The 15,793-nt window shown below is 42.4% G+C and overlaps 1 protein-coding gene, 1 long non-coding RNA gene and 1 pseudogene across 2 annotated transcripts; 2 read left to right on the top strand and 1 right to left on the bottom strand.

The window, feature by feature from the left end:
- The first annotated feature begins 415 nt into the window (after positions 1 to 415).
- cyp1c1 (cytochrome P450, family 1, subfamily C, polypeptide 1) lies at positions 416 to 3,328 on the top strand. The gene has a single exon (XM_085441552.1). It carries the CDS (start codon positions 624 to 626, stop codon positions 2,202 to 2,204), a length of 1,581 nt encoding a protein of 526 aa, XP_085297678.1. The 5' UTR covers positions 416 to 623; the 3' UTR covers positions 2,205 to 3,328.
- A 959-nt stretch (positions 3,329 to 4,287) lies between these two features.
- Positions 4,288 to 6,893, top strand: LOC146686692 (cytochrome P450 1B1 pseudogene; annotated as a pseudogene).
- Positions 6,894 to 11,664: 4,771 nt separating this feature from the next.
- Positions 11,665 to 13,804, bottom strand: LOC146686693 (uncharacterized). Its single transcript, XR_014916739.1, has 3 exons — positions 13,700 to 13,804; positions 13,464 to 13,594; positions 11,665 to 13,302 (listed from the first exon to the last, which is right to left on the bottom strand). It is a non-coding gene; the product is annotated as an uncharacterized LOC146686693 (long non-coding RNA).
- Positions 13,805 to 15,793: the final 1,989 nt, after the last annotated feature.

The following is a 15,793-nucleotide window of genomic DNA, read 5'->3' on the forward strand; positions in this document are numbered from 1 at the left end:
GAAATAATGTAAAAAAAAAAAGAAGAAAAGAAAGAAAGAAAGAAAGAAAGAAAGAAAGAAAGAAAGAAAGAAAAAAGCGCACACACACAAAAGACGCACTTCAAAATGTGCAAACTATGCAAGTTCTCCCACTAACTAGGACAGTTAAACAAACTGTCCTAGTTAATCGGTCACCAGTTGCTACGTCTTTTTTTCCCCTCTCCTCCGTAGGCGGTCGTTCACGCTGCTCGCTCACGGTGTCCCTCGGCTCTCTCAAGTGCGCGCCTCCAACAGCGACCGGCAAGCGGAGAGAAAATATAGCGGGGTCTGCGGGGCTACCACAATGGGAGGAGTATGAAAGTTATCCCGAGCCCTGCCCACCAACTGCAAAACATATAAGACACTGGAGTGAAGCAAAAAATCAGCCTGATCTTGATGAAAAGACTCTGAGGGAGAAAAAAAACTTTGTTCATTATCAAAATGACCTCACTGTCATTTCAGTAACATCTAAAATATTATTTTTTTTTAGATGCTATGGATATATAAGTGATTTATATTTTCCCCACATAGTCAGCAGCTCTACTAACTTTGAAACTATTTTTTTAATCATTTTTGAGAAGCAAGTGTGCAGGAAGCTTGTCACAATGGCACTGGACCCTGAGTTTGGTGTGAAGAGCAGCAGCAGCATCATCAGAGAATGGAGCGGACAGGTCCATCCTGCTCTGGTTGCCACCTTTGTTTTCCTCTTCTGTGTGGAAGCCTGCCTCTGGGTCAGGAACCTCAGGCTGAAGAGAAGACTGCCGGGACCTTTCGCCTGGCCCGTGGTCGGCAATGCAATGCAGCTGGGCCAGATGCCTCACATCACCTTCGCCAGGCTGGCCAAAAAATATGGCAACGTGTACCAGATCCGGCTGGGCTGCAGTGATGTTGTGGTTTTGAATGGAGAGAGAGCAATCCGCCAGGCTCTGATACAGCACAGCACCGAGTTTGCAGGCAGACCGAACTTTCTCTCTTTCCAGATGATCTCGGGAGGCAGGAGTTTGACATTTACTAATTACAGCAAACAGTGGAAAGCACACAAGAAAGTTGCACAGTCCAGCCTCAGAGCATTTTCCTCTGCGAACAGTCAGACCAAAAAAGCCTTTGAGCAGCACGTTACAGCCGAGGCCATGGAGCTGGTGCAGGCATTATTGCGTCAGAGCACTGATGGACGGTATTCTGATCTTGTTCATGAATTTACAGTAGCTTCTGCTAACATCATGTGTGCTCTCTGCTTTGGGAGGAGGTATGGACACGATGACCTAGAGTTCAGGACCTTGCTAAAAAGAATGGACAAGTTTGGGGAGACAGTGGGTGCTGGTAGCTTGGTAGATGTCATGCCCTGGCTTCAGTCCTTCCCTAATCCAGTCCGTAGTGTCTATGAAAACTTCAAGAACATCAATGAAGAGTTTTTTGGTTTTGTGAAAGACAAAGTGATGCAACACAGAGAGTCCTTCAATCCTCAGGTGACGAGGGACATGAGCGATGCCATCATCAGTGTGATTGAGCACGGAGAAGACAGCAGGCTGACCAAAGAGTTTGTTGAGGCAACAGTCACAGATCTGATTGGAGCAGGTCAAGACACAGTTTCAACTTTCATGCAGTGGATTGTCCTCCTCCTGGTCAAATACCCAGACATACAAGCCAAACTGCAGGAGCTCATAGACAAAGTAGTCGGCCGAGACAGACTCCCATCGATTGAAGACAGAAGCAGCCTGGCGTACCTGGACGCCTTCATCTATGAGACCATGCGCTTCATCAGCTTCGTCCCCCTCACCATCCCACACTCCACAACCTCAGACGTCACCATCGAAGGGCTCCACATCCCCAAAGACACGGTGGTGTTCGTCAATCAGTGGTCCGTCAACCACGACCCTCTGAAGTGGAAGGACCATCACATGTTCGACCCCTCACGCTTCCTCGACGAAAGCGGGGCCCTCGACAAAGACAAAGCCAACAGCGTGATGATTTTTTCAACAGGAAAAAGACGCTGCATCGGTAACCAGATCGCAAAGGTAGAGGTATTTATATTTACAGCAGTCCTGCTACACCAGTGCAGTTTTGAGAGCAACCCCTCTGAGCCCGTCACTCTCGACTGCTCTTATGGGCTCGCACTGAAGCCCCTTCCATTGCGTGTCAGCACCAAGCTGAGAGGAAAGCTGCTTGGCTTAGTTTCCCCAGCATGAACAGCTTGCCCCCAAATACTGAGACTCCAGCAAATACTTTCCCACCTGTGACATTTAGATGAGAGTAGGCTATCCATATACCTGCACTAAATAGTATGGTTGTATGATTATCATATTTAACAGTGATATTTAATTCATATTGTAACATGTTCTGTATTTGAATTATTGTCAGTGCAGGGCTGAGGACATGATTTTAAAGATGTATCGTTAGCTGCAAAAGGTCAAAAAGCATGCTTGTGGACTCTTGTGATACAGTGTAAAGGTAATAGATGTTTGTTTCACACTATACTTGATCATTTTTGTACATATTTCTGGGCCGTGCGTTTGTCTTATGCCTATTAAGCATGTGAGTGGAAAAATTAGCTAAACCTTTCAAAGTCAGTTTAAACTATTATAACTGTATTGAATGCTTGTGAATGTCATCAAGTCACTAGCTGACTTATTGTTGTAACTTGTAATATGTAAAATAGATGTATTTAACCATTGCCACACAAAGTCACATAAAAATGTTTATATATATATATATATGTATATATAATTTTGTTTTTTCAGGAATTTAAATTTAAGCTGTTTGACTATCTACTGTACTCACAGAAAGAACAAAATAAACAGAGTGTGTTGATCAAAGGAGACAAAAATGGCATGTTTATGAAGCTGGGCAGCCGAGCCGGAGTCTTTCATCAAGAAGCGTACATCCCTTTTTCAAAGGATGAAGAAGTGATGCTGCAGTGGAGAATGAACTTCACAAACTTCATGGACCCAGATTTAACTTTTTACTGTACAAGCACTCCAGCACTACCCATGCCAAATGCATGTCTCCCCAGTACAATGAAACACATGTGCAGCAAATTTGCATAGACATGTTTGTTTACAGTAACTTTTACAAAGCTACATGGATGTCACTGCACTCTCTTAAAGCCACTGTATTCAGGAATCGATGTTGCGATGCCCAAGGGATGTGTTTCTCTTTCTGCATCGGGGCAAAGATAAAAATGAAATAAACACGAGTAGGCTGTTAAGGTGTTGTTTTTGTGATAATGTTTCATTCAAGACCTGCAGAGGCTCTATGTAATGCAAAAATAAGCTGTATCTGAAATGAATAAAAGTGAATTTTCAAAGCTCAATCTGTATTTTTATTTAGTCTTGAAAGTTATGCTAAATAACTTATCTTAACACTGCTCACTAATGAAGGTGTATATCTCAGTTTCACAGGATTTTTAGCCCCTGTTAATGATATCAGCAGCATGACGCTTTGTTTTTTTTCCATAAATAGAGCAATATGGAATATTTGAATTGTGGTTGGAAATCAATAAAACCCAAACTGATGCTTTTTTTTGGAATCTCCTTGTTGCACAAGCACCCACATAAGCAGATTTACAGCTGTTTGCATTCTGTTTCAGACTATTTTGATGCAACCACAAGCCTAAGAGTGACATTATCTCAGAGAGCTTTGCATAAAGGTCTATTATGCCAACAATAACATTGTCTATATATTTTATAGAGCATAATAAATTGTGCTGGTTCAGTGTTTGGAGTTTGAAACCTCTAGCTTTCATGATGGTATCCCAGAGGCCTTTTCCCTGCATGGTTGTAATTAACAGCTTTGCTGTAAATAGCCAAAACCAAGTCATGTTTAAAATGGTCTCAGAAAGTTGTAGGAAAGTGAAAAGAACAAAGGAAACTGAAAATATCGAACTCCTCGTCTTATATATTACAATACATACCTCCTTGAATAAACTCTCACAACGATAAATTCATTTTCGATATTTTGTGGTCATTCATTTTTGGCCACACATGGTATGTGAAAGTTGTTTATTTTTTAATTATGTGCCATTCTCTTGTACATTTTGGCCACAAAAACAGTAATTCTGTGCTTTGTGGCAACATTGTCAATTAAGTAGCTGCTCTCCTTTTCCAACATCATCCTACAAGGGACGCTGCTGGAAGCAGTCCTGAGTGGGAATAGGACTAAGGTCAAAATGGGAGGGGAGAGATAATAAAAAACCTGAGCCGCTGAACCCTCCCACCGTAGAGATACATATAAGCGAAGTGTTAAGGCTTGAATCTGCATTCCTCTTAAGTGGTCGTCTGAAGACGCACTGCTACACTGCTAACTACTCAACCTGATCGAGCTACTCTCAATCACCTGAGAGGCAACCCTCTACTTTTTTTCTCCACTCAAATATTTCAATATATTAAAGACCAGAAAAAGAGGAAATTGTTTTCAATTTTGAGTGAAATCTTTATTAGATGCAGTGGATGATAGAACAGCAATGGCTCAAACAGATGCAGAGTTTGGTGTGAAGAGCAGCAGCAGCATCATCAGAGAATGGAGCGGACAGGTACAGCCTGCTCTGGTCGTATCATTTGTTTTCCTCTTCTGTTTGGAAGCCTGTCTCTGGGTCAAGAACCTCAAGCTCAGGAGAAGACTGCCGGGACCGTTCGCATGGCCTGTGGTGGGCAATGCCTTGCAGCTGGGCCAGATGCCTCACATCACCTTCACGAAACTAGCGAAAAAGTATGGTGAAGTGTATCAGATACGACTGGGCTGCAGTGACGTTGTGGTCCTGAATGGAGGCCAGGTTATTCGTCAGGCCCTGATACAGCACAGCACAGAGTTTGCAGGTAGACCCAACTTTGTATCTTTTCAATTCGTTTCCGGGGGGAAAAGCATGACTTTTACAAATTACAGCAAACAGTGGAAGATGCACAGGAAAATTGCTCAATCTACAATCAGAGCTTTCTCATCTGCCAACAGTCAGACCAAGAAAGCCTTTGAGCAGCAGATTGTGGCTGAAGCCACAGAGCTAGTTGAGAGTTTCCTCAAGCTCAGTGCTCAGGGCCAATATTTCAACCCGGCTCAAGAGTTGACAGTTGCTGCTGCTAATGTGATTTGTGCCTTGTGCTTTGGGAAGCGTTACGGACATGATGATATGGAGTTTAGAGCCTTGTTGCACAAGGTGGATAAGTTTGGACAGACAGTAGGGGCTGGCAGCTTGGTTGACGTGATGCCCTGGCTTCAGTCTTTCCCTAATCCAGTCCGCACTGTCTTCAGAAATTTCAAAAGCTTGAATCAGGACTTCTTTGCATTCATCAAGAACAAAGTGGAGAAGCATAGGGAGACCTTTGATCCAGAGGTGACCAGGGACATAAGCGATGCCATCATTGGTGTCCTTAATGAGTCAGAGAAAGGCGAGGAGCTCACTGTAGGCTACACAGAGGCGACTGTGGCAGACTTGATTGGTGCAGGTCTGGATACCGTCTCCACTGCTCTTCACTGGATTGTCCTTCTGTTGGCCAAACACCCTGAAATTCAAACCACACTCCATGAACTCATTGACAACGTGGTGGGGCGAAACCGGCTGCCATCTGTCGAGGACAGACAACACCTCGCTTACCTGGACGCCTTCATATATGAGACCATGCGGTACACCAGCTTTGTTCCTGTCACCATCCCCCACTCCACAACCTCAGACGTCACTGTCAGCGGTCTCACCATCCCCAAGGACACAGTGGTATTCATTAATCAGTGGTCCGTCAATCACGACCCCCTGATGTGGAAAGACCCACATATCTTTGACCCCTCGCGCTTCATTGATGAAAACGGCTCCCTAAACAAAGACTTCACAAACAATGTGATGATCTTCTCAGCAGGGAAGAGAAGATGCATTGGGGACCAGATAGCCAAAGTTGAGATATTTGTGTTCTTTGCGATTCTTCTGCACCAGTGCAGCTTTGAAAAATGCCCAAATGAGGACTTCTCTTTAAACTCTTCCTATGGCTTAACACTGAAGCCTTTAAATTACAAGATCACTGCCAAACTCAGGGGAGAATCACTGAAAGGCCAGTGAAAAGATGTGTGAGAATGGGTTCTGAAAATAAAAGGGAGCATTGCTATGTAAAGTATGCACCCTTAAAGAGGAGTTGTGTCTGCATCAAATAGATTGTGCACCCTTTTAAGATGACAAAGAATATATTTGTGACTAAAGCAAAAGCTATCGGTTCACACAAATGCAAAAATATTTGCAACGGCTGACGTGCTTTTTTAAAGAGAAGTCTGAAATTGGCATTGGGAGCAAAATGCGAACTCAAATGCAGTTTTGCCCTTCAGTTCTGAAAAACTGCGACTTAGACAAGAAGGCCTAAATATGGAACAAGATATAATGACAACTTTGATGTGGGCTCCTCAAAAACCACATACCATAATAAATCTTAAGTACGTATTGGTATTTATATGAGGGTATTTAGTGGGAGTCACGCTGAATTGCAATATAAACTGGTGGTGAAAAAGAAATTTCCCTCTAGACTGTTTTTTTTTCGCTGACATGCCCGTTGTGTGGTCTCATTTGAACAGTTATTCACCCAGAGAACTATTTATCTTTGTATGTACTGAATGATCGAAGTTATTACAAATCCAGAATGCAAGCCATGTGCATTTGTGCGCTCATAAATCACATATAGTGCTGATGTATTCTGATAAGTACTCATGTAATGTATAAAAGCCATTGATTTCATTGTTCCTCATGCTGTTTTCTTCTGTACACACAATATACCACATGTGTGCATACCACGCTACTGTCTGAATAATAAGCCAGACTCTTTTGAATTGCAACATAATGCTGTCATAATCAACATGATCCAGTCTGTGTTCTACAGTGCCTTTAATGTACAATAAACATTTCCTACTGATTTCTGATTCTTTGGGGTGTATCGGAGAGGAGTGCTGGGTATCACAGGGGCCAGAGAGGTCAAAGAGATAATAATAGAAGCTGATGTCTAGGCTCAGTGTTGTGGTGAAAGATTAATATGGGTTACAGGCCCTGCGTGCCTTGTTGTATAAACTTAACATGCAGGCAGTGACTCAGTAAATTTGTACAGGCAACAGTAAGCAGCCACAAGCTGCCCTCATCAATATTTAACCTGGATCGCGCCGTACTTTTGACTAGTGTGCGACTAGTTTTTCTTTCTTCTTCTTCTTCTTCTTCTTTTTTTAAGCAAATAGACTGAGATGCTTTTCATTTATTAGGCTGACATCATAGGTGAAAAAAGACACTTTTGGTTTAGTGGAAGCAAGCCCGATCCCTTCTAAGAAGTCTGTACTTACACTACATATATAGTGCTCTAACTACACAGGCTCGTTTCTTATTTGCTCGTTTCAAGCCATCTTCAACGATAAAATGCTCCCAACCGAGTTGTGTCATATATAAGTGTCCAATAAAGTATCTGTTTTTGCTGATTATTAGTTATTTCCTATTTTCATCAAATAAACAGCGAGCACTGTTTACTGCCGTTCTTTAGGATCAGACCCACCTGTGTTTATATCAGCACCTGTATGTCACTTGTACTGTCGTGGGATTTAAAGCAGCAACTACGCAAGTTTTGTATCAGTTCCAACACATTCAGCATCCCCTCCTGAATTCCTCCCTCCCTCCAGACTGACTGGCTTATTTTTGGGAAAACCAGAACCGCCCCCATGTTCAACATTTACTCTTGCTGTAAGTATAGTTTGTAAATATTAGTCTAAGTGTGGGTAGCAGCTTATAATTTTCATTCCTTTTTTTTTATCTCCCTTGGGATGTCTCATGGGAGCACTGGCCTCAGTCAATGGTCTCGAGTCTACCTGCAGGAGAAGAAGTGTGGCTGAACTTGTTTCCACTTGGGTTAAAATCAGACGAGGCTGAAGACATTCTGTACTGTTGCAAGCTCTCCTTCTTCTGTTTTTTGCTCTGACACCGCAAGGACCCCAGAGGAAGGAATGGGCTGCCTGACCTCCCCTGTTTCCATCACTGCTTCCCAAAACATCCATGAAATGTGTCCAGCTGAAAGCCTCCCTTTCACCCTGAGTCACCCGCTCCGCGCACACCCCGCAGCCCTCGAACCTGACGAGTTTCACTCCTTGAAGGAAAACAAAAAAAAAGAAAACGCGTACAGGCGGATAGTTGTTCAGCTCTGAGGTTATTCACATTCTGCACGTACACAGAGAGCCACAGAGTGACCTCCCACAGCTCAGGGCTCCATCCAAAAACGCCCCTCCACACTGCGAGGGTTTTGACATGCAAAGTGCAGTCACTGTTTGGTAGATGACATGGTGAGGTAGTATTACTTGGAATAGACCATATCCCATTCTCCAGAAGAAAAAAGAATCCGCAGGAACACAGCGGAACATTGTGTTTAAGCATTGACTAGGAAAAGACTCATGTTCTTGTTTAGCCAATCTTTCCTATTCAGCCGCCCTCAACACCAGCGCACTGACCACAGATACACTCTGCATCCAAAAAGTGGCAAACAAGCACTGTGACTGTAATTCTCTGCGTGGTAGTCGGAGCTAACCCAAAGTATTAAAAAATGTGAAGAGAGCATTTATCATTCTGCAGCAAGGGCAAAAAAAAAATCGAATAAAGTAACCAAGCAAATATTTTTCTTTCAATAACAAGAACAAATAAGTCTCTGGGATAAAAAACAAACAAACAACAACTACAAACTATAAATCAAAAGTGACAAAGGTAGCATTTCCAAGGAGTAAAGTAATCAAAGGCATTTCCCACATATTCATATCCTATCACGTGATATAACATCCTGGCTTTTGCATGCACATTTCTTTCCAACTAAACTAAATACTTTGATGTGTCCTACCTCCACCTCCTCTGAAGATGTCCCAGAAACTCACGACCCTGCTCAAACACTGAGCTGTGCTATTTCTATTAACCGTGGTGTATTTGTGACAGATTTACACCAAATTTCCTCCACTCCATGAAAGCGCACAGGCCGCCTGCCACATTAATAATCCTGATTTCTTTCTAAACTGGTGCTCCATCTTTTAAACGACTCTCATTGTGAATCGATTTGTCTCCTGAAAACAAGAAAAGAGCTGCAATTTGCATTTCGAGCCAGTGTCACATCCACCAGAGGATTTTTGTTTGATGTTCAGCGTTTCCTCTCCTTTGAACGCTCTTTGGAATTATGTCATAGGCATAAACACTGAGCAGGACTTATAATTATGGTCTGGTTAACATTATAATCAAGCCGTGCCACCTTAAACTTTGGGATCCTGCTGTAGTCTCTGCATCTTAACACATTGCTGACAGAGTTTAACAGCTAGCGACCCTTCCCTATGTTTTGGGCTACAGCCTCATGCAACCATCATAAAGACATGTCAAGTGACCCCCTTTCTATAAACAATTACCCAACTCATTATTATAGGGTGGAACAGCTAGTTCTTGTTGTTTTCTCTGTGCTGGGATTATGTTTTGGAACAGTGGCGAAGCGAAAGGTCTTTGATATAAAATAACACAATGAGCAGTTCCATTTGGCGCATTTCTTTTCATATAATAAACAATTATTATTTTCAGGAAGTGGAAGAGCGTGAGACACAGCAAAGCATGTGGTTTTTGTTCATGGATGGGAGTTTACATCACGCTATGTTAAATGGCTAAACCGACTGCCAAAAAACCCCTGTGGGTGTGGATGAGAGTGTGGTGGAGAAGTAGTCTGCAGTGTTCCATCATCGAGACATGCTGACCTGGAGGCTGATGTTGCAAAACTTCCTCCAGGTGACGGTGGAAGGTGGTGAGTAATATTAAACGGAACTCTTACATGGCATCGCATCACTGAATGAGAACTATGATGCTGGGTAAACCAGATGAGGAAATTACTCCAAATATGTGGCCTAATGCCTGGGAAATACAGTCCTCATTAGCTCACAAATTTGGAGAGACTTCTGTTGGAAAACCTGATGTGTTTTTTTATCGCTCCCAAACAGAAGCCTGAACAAACTAGCACTCTGCTAGGCTGCTGAAGGAATGCTGAAGAACTTCTGGTTGCTCATGCTCAAGTCTTCAAGTTTTGCTTCTCAATGTAGGCTCCAGAAGTAAGTTTCATACACTCAAGACTAGGATCTGTTTGTTGTCACTGACCTCTTTTTGCTCTTCTGATTGTTGTTTTGTTTAGGTTGATTTTCATAAAAGCTTTCATTTTATATCACATATTTATCACATTACCAGCAAGACCATTCGACTGGGTTTAACCCCACCTTTTGGCCGGGGCCTCTCTGCGTGGACTTTGCATGTTCTTCCGATTTCTGCGAGGATTTTGTTCAGGTCCTCCGGCTTCCTCCCACAGTCCAAACACATGCAGTTATTGGGGTTAGGTTAAATCGTGATACTAAAATGCCCATAGGTGTAGATGGTTGTCTGTCTGGGTGATACCCCACATCTCGCCCTATGACAGATGGGTTAGGCGACCCTGATAGGAATAAGCGGAAGACAATGGATGGCTTTCCTTGGATGGGCACCACTTTAACTCGAATAAATTAATACTAATAGTAAATATTAAATTTCAAAAATAACAAGAAAACTTACTTGCAGTACCTTCACGGACCACAAAGAGGCTGCAGACCGCACTTTGGAGACCATAGACCATATAGCATCCTAATTATGTGCATCTATATTGATTAATGCATGTTTTGTCTAGATTTGCCTTCATTATATTATAATCTCATGTTTGTGCATGTTATTGTTGGTTTCTCATGATGTTTTAAAAATATATGTTGTGAAAATTGTTCATAGTAAGGTTTAAATAAGAGGAGACGCCATTTTCACCATGCACATTCCTCATCGTCTAAACAGCTGCACCTCTTTACTTTCTATGAATGACAACAGGACGTGGCAAGATTTCACTCAAGCAAAAATAAAAACTCCCTTTTCATTTGCCAAACCTAGAAAGCATATTAGATTATTATAGTATGTCTCCTGCAAATAGCTCATGACCTCATTTGTCTCCCGATAAAGCCATTCTCCTCAGACCCACTGAGAAAGTTTCTGGTACTTTCCTGTAGGTCCAGCGCCTTCAAGAGGCCATCAATCTTGTGCAGTGTCAGAGATAGCGGTGTCTCCTTCTACAATAACAAACCACTGGAGAACTGTTTTGCAACCCAGACTGGAACTTCTTCTAGAGGCACAAAAAGCTCCCCCCGAGGAGCACGCATATCTGATTTGTTTTTGAAAACGGAGGAAATAAATCAGATTATTGCTTTGTGTATTTTTTCAAGTAACACAAAAGCTTTGGAAACGCTCGGCAGAGAGATATCCCATACACGAGTGGGTGGAAGAACTGAGAGTAAATAAAAAAGGGGCGCACATGAGAGCTTCTTGAAAGTAGTTTAAAAAGACATGACTTTGATTAATTTAGCAGAATAGATGGGATTAGTAGGAATTAATGTAGGAAAAGGAAACTAAAACTAAACACAATCTGTCTCACTCTCTCGCGTGTGGAGTGTATTTTCTCGCACCATGGCAACAGGGACGGTGGGATCAGGAAGTAACTGTTGTATATCTGAACTGTGCAAAGCTTCAAGCCCCCCCCCCCCCCCCCCCCCCCATTTCTTTATATTTTGTTAAGAAAATAGGAAATACTTGCAGTTTTTTTAAACATGAGCAAACAAATACAGCACGTAAGGCAAGAACAGAGTTTGTGCAGTTTAATGAGCTTGAACGTCAATATTTGGTCAGACCACCTTTATTCTTCAACACAGCCTGAACTCTCTTAGGCAGATTTCTTGTAATTTGCAGCACCTCTGCCCTGACCTTCTGTGTACAAACCGATGATGATTTGAACCAAAAACATGCATCGCTCTCTCACTGATTTTCAGTCCAGTTCTTGTGTAATTTGGCACACCTCAGCCTTTTCTCCCCGTTTCCCCTCCTTAAGAATGGCTTCTTGACAGCCACCCTTCCACTGAGACCCTTTTTTAACAGTAAATGGTCCGCTGAAGAGCCAGATGCGTCTCTCAGGTCCTGTGTCAGGTCTTTGGGGGGTATTTCTTTTCCTGTCTTTTGCACACGATGCTGACATTTGCCAAGTTTTCAGTTTTTTGGGAATCACCTTCTTGTTGCAAAAAGACAATTTTTTGCCTGTCAAAATCCTTTTTTTTTAGATTCAACTAAAGAAAGGGAAACAAATTAGGAGTTTTTGTCACCGTCTGCCTGTAAAATGTACCTAAGGATCTAATTTAAAACTGGTTCTTTGCTCAATTGTCTGTCATGTGTAGACACAACACTGGGTTATTCCTTGAGTTAGGCACCAGAACAGAACCCACATTGACTGCTATTGTTACGGCACTTTGGTGTCTTGATCACTGTTATTCACTTGAACTGTCTTTCTTTTGTTGGCTTAAACTCACTCTGAAGATTTTTTACTATAAAGATTTTTTCTTAAACAGATCTTTATGTTGCTTAATGTTGTCTGTGGGTAAAGAAAAGAGATAAAGCAGCCGGGATGAGGCATATTTTCGCCACATCTTGGCAAAGCACCAGTGCATAGGTGCCAAAAAACTGCAGTTCTTTTAATGGCCACTTAAAGCTCGCATCACAAGTAAGTAAATATTAAAACTCCCAAATTTACAGAAGAAATGAACGTGTTACAGCATGGAACAAAAATGTTTTAGCTCTCTAAACATAATTTCCCCTTTCATTACAACCTTGTAGGGTTTAGATTTTCATAAAGGTTGCCTGTTTAAATTATATTTAACCTTAAAGTTTTAATTAGCAGAGGTATAATAAGCCAGTGGTAGGTTAAATCTCCAGGTCTCCAAATGCTGTCTAATCTACAATCAAAACACTTTCTAGTAACATATATGATACCAATCAGACTCTTGCCTGTGCTCGGAGAGACACAGAGTGTTACTGCAAATGCAGAAGATTTGTAAAAAAGTGACATGTTAGAGTTCAAAGGATTACCCAAATGCAGGGCAAAGTGGCAGGGAGGCAAGGAGTCCAAGAAAACACAGAACTCAGTGAGGTGTACCACAAGACAACCAAAGTAGGGATGAGGAACCTTGGCACTGGAGCTGGCAGCAAACACAGGGCATAAACACAGAAAACCACAAGTGGACGAGCAGAAAAACTGTTCAAACTTGGAAACTACATGGAAATCAAACCAAAGATGGATGGGACAGACAATCAAAATGGAAAGGAAACAAACAAAATCCACCAAACTCTGATGGGGAGAAAAACACTCTCTCTACTTTTAAGATTAGGCTTCAAACTTTCCTTTATGATGTAGCTCAGAGTTATGGCTGGATAAGGTGACCCCATGCCTGGTTCTGCTGAAAACATATGAGAAAACTAAAGTTAGCTGAATTTCTGTTTCCAGAGAGCAAAGGCTGCCCCACTTAAATCTTCACCACAAAGCAAATAAATGAATCACTTAAAATGTCAAAATTTTTCTTTAAGTGAACTTATTATAATATGAAGCATACTTAACCTTTTCTTGAATTCATGACGGACGACGTGATTGTGACAGGCACCCACAATTGCAATAACCGCAGTGAAAAGGGGGAAATTTGATGCGGACACCTACACACCACAGAGAGGCTGTTCACAAGACTTTGGACCCTGGCAAAGAGATCTTTGGCTCAAAGGTTTTGGACAGAGTGTGAGGCACTGTGCACGAACGTCAAGTTCTTCAACATCAAACTCAGAAATGTACTTAGGACTTACTTTGTCATATTGGAAAGGAAAACGGGGGAAAGAAAAGGCTCCAATCCATTGCCACAAATTCTAAAATCCCTCCATGTTATAGCGTTAAGATTTCCATTTATTTCAGCCCCAACGCAGGAATAAATACAAGTAGGCAGAGACTGCTGGCTGTATGTTGTGTAACACAAAATCAACATCATTAGCCTGTGCCAGCATGTCTCAGCAATCATCTGAATAGAATACAATAGAATAGAATAAGAATAGAATAGCCCTTCATTGTCATTGTACATATACAATGAAGTTGTGGGTGCTCCACACTAACTGTGTAGGAAAAAAATAAAAAATTGGAAAAAGTTGTAAAGTGCTTGGAAGTAGTGCAAAGAAAAGACTTGCTGCATGTAGCAGCAGCTTCTGGTCCAGGTTATTCTTCCTCAGGACACAGAGGAAGTCCCCTCCTTTACCAGGGCGTTGTTGTTGTGGGTTCAGGTGAGATTGGTGGAAATGTGGGTGCCAGAAACCTGGAGGTGGAGACACAATCCAGCTGTTCACCATTTATAATGAGTGAGGGTTGGCTCTGTCTACACCTCCTCAAGTTCAGGATGTTCAGCTTCAGGTTAATTTCTGAGCATCAGTAGGACAAGTTCTCTACCTCTGCTCTGTACGCTGTCTTAACAGTGATGTCAGCAGAATACTTCACAGAGACTTTGGTTAGGTGGGTTGGTCTGAAGTCATAGGTGTGCAGGCTGTACAGTAGGGGTCTGAGAGTGCAGCCCTGCAGGGGGGATGTGATGGAGGTCCAGTTTGGTGGTGAGGATTTCTGGAATTATGGTGTTAAATGCTGAACTGTAGTCCACAAACATCATCCTCATATAGCTCTTCCTGTTCTCCAGATGGCTCAGCTCTCTGTGAAGGGTGATGTTGAGGGCATCCACCGTGGACCGATTTGCCCTGTAAGCAAACTGGCGCGGGTCGAGGGAGGGGGGTGGACAGTAAGCTCTCTATAGCCCCTTTTCCATTAGTACCTACTCAGATCAACTCGGTAAGGTTCGCCACAGTTTTCACGGTTTCCATTAGGTCATCGTACCTGGTACCAGTTCCAAGCAATCCAAACAGGTACTAAGATTTGACATCATCAGACTGCATTGGCTGCAGATTGGCTGGTCAGTAGTGTCACTTGATGAATCATGAGAGCGTCTCGTTCACAAAGATCAAAACCACCATTTTTGAAACCTGGAAATGACAGAAATGGCTACAAAACAACGCCCTGTCTGACAAAATGCGAGCAGCGGGCATATTCCTGCCTCGAAGTCGACCTTTGTTGTTCGTATCACATATTAATTACATCACGGGATGCTTGGACGTGTTGCTATGACGACAGCCACTCACAGTACTGTTTTGTGATGGAAAACCATTCTATCCAAGTTGAGTCGATCCAAGTAGGTACTAATGGAAAAGGGCTATATCCTCCTCCTGTAGGCCTACTTGGCCTGTTTGATGGCCCTCCTCAGGGTGGCCATGGCAGTGCTGAGAACTGTCCCTCAGCCTGATGACTCAGTTCTGATCAGCACCTGTACTTTATTTGTCATCCAAGGTTTTCGTTTAGGAAAAACCCAGATGGTTTTAGTCACTGTCACATTCTCTACACAGCACTTAATGTGGAAAAGAATGGACTCCAGGTCCTACTGTTCGAAGATGGACTAATCTGTCAAACATAAAGGTCCTGTAGCTACAGAATCCAGAGTGAGTGTGTAATATTACATAATGATGCTAAACCTGAGAGAATAGATTAGAATATAATGGAAGAATCAGAAAAAATATTTCTGTAATTATGATTTAAGGTGAATGAGGAAGGAGCAATGAGCCTTGTGCTGTCATCATTTTGGGGCAAGGGTCATCAACCGATAAGGAGGTCAAGATACTGAACCCCGAGTGTCCCCGAGTGTCAGTGTTAGACAAGCGCCTTGTATAAATGTGTGTGTGTGATTAGGTGAGTGAGGCTTGTAGTAAAAAGGTGCTTTGAGTGCTCAGTTTGTGTTAAGAAGTGTTATGTAAGTACCAGTCCATTTACCATGATCTGGGGTTTTATGGTGTCTACATGAGAAAGTCTAACTCGTT

Source organism: Copadichromis virginalis, linkage group LG19 (genome assembly GCF_057382275.1).
Source record: "Copadichromis virginalis isolate Kocher_CV1m ecotype Utaka linkage group LG19, C_Virginalis_male_GT1.1, whole genome shotgun sequence".
In the NCBI taxonomy this organism is placed as follows: domain Eukaryota; kingdom Metazoa; phylum Chordata; class Actinopteri; order Cichliformes; family Cichlidae; genus Copadichromis; species Copadichromis virginalis.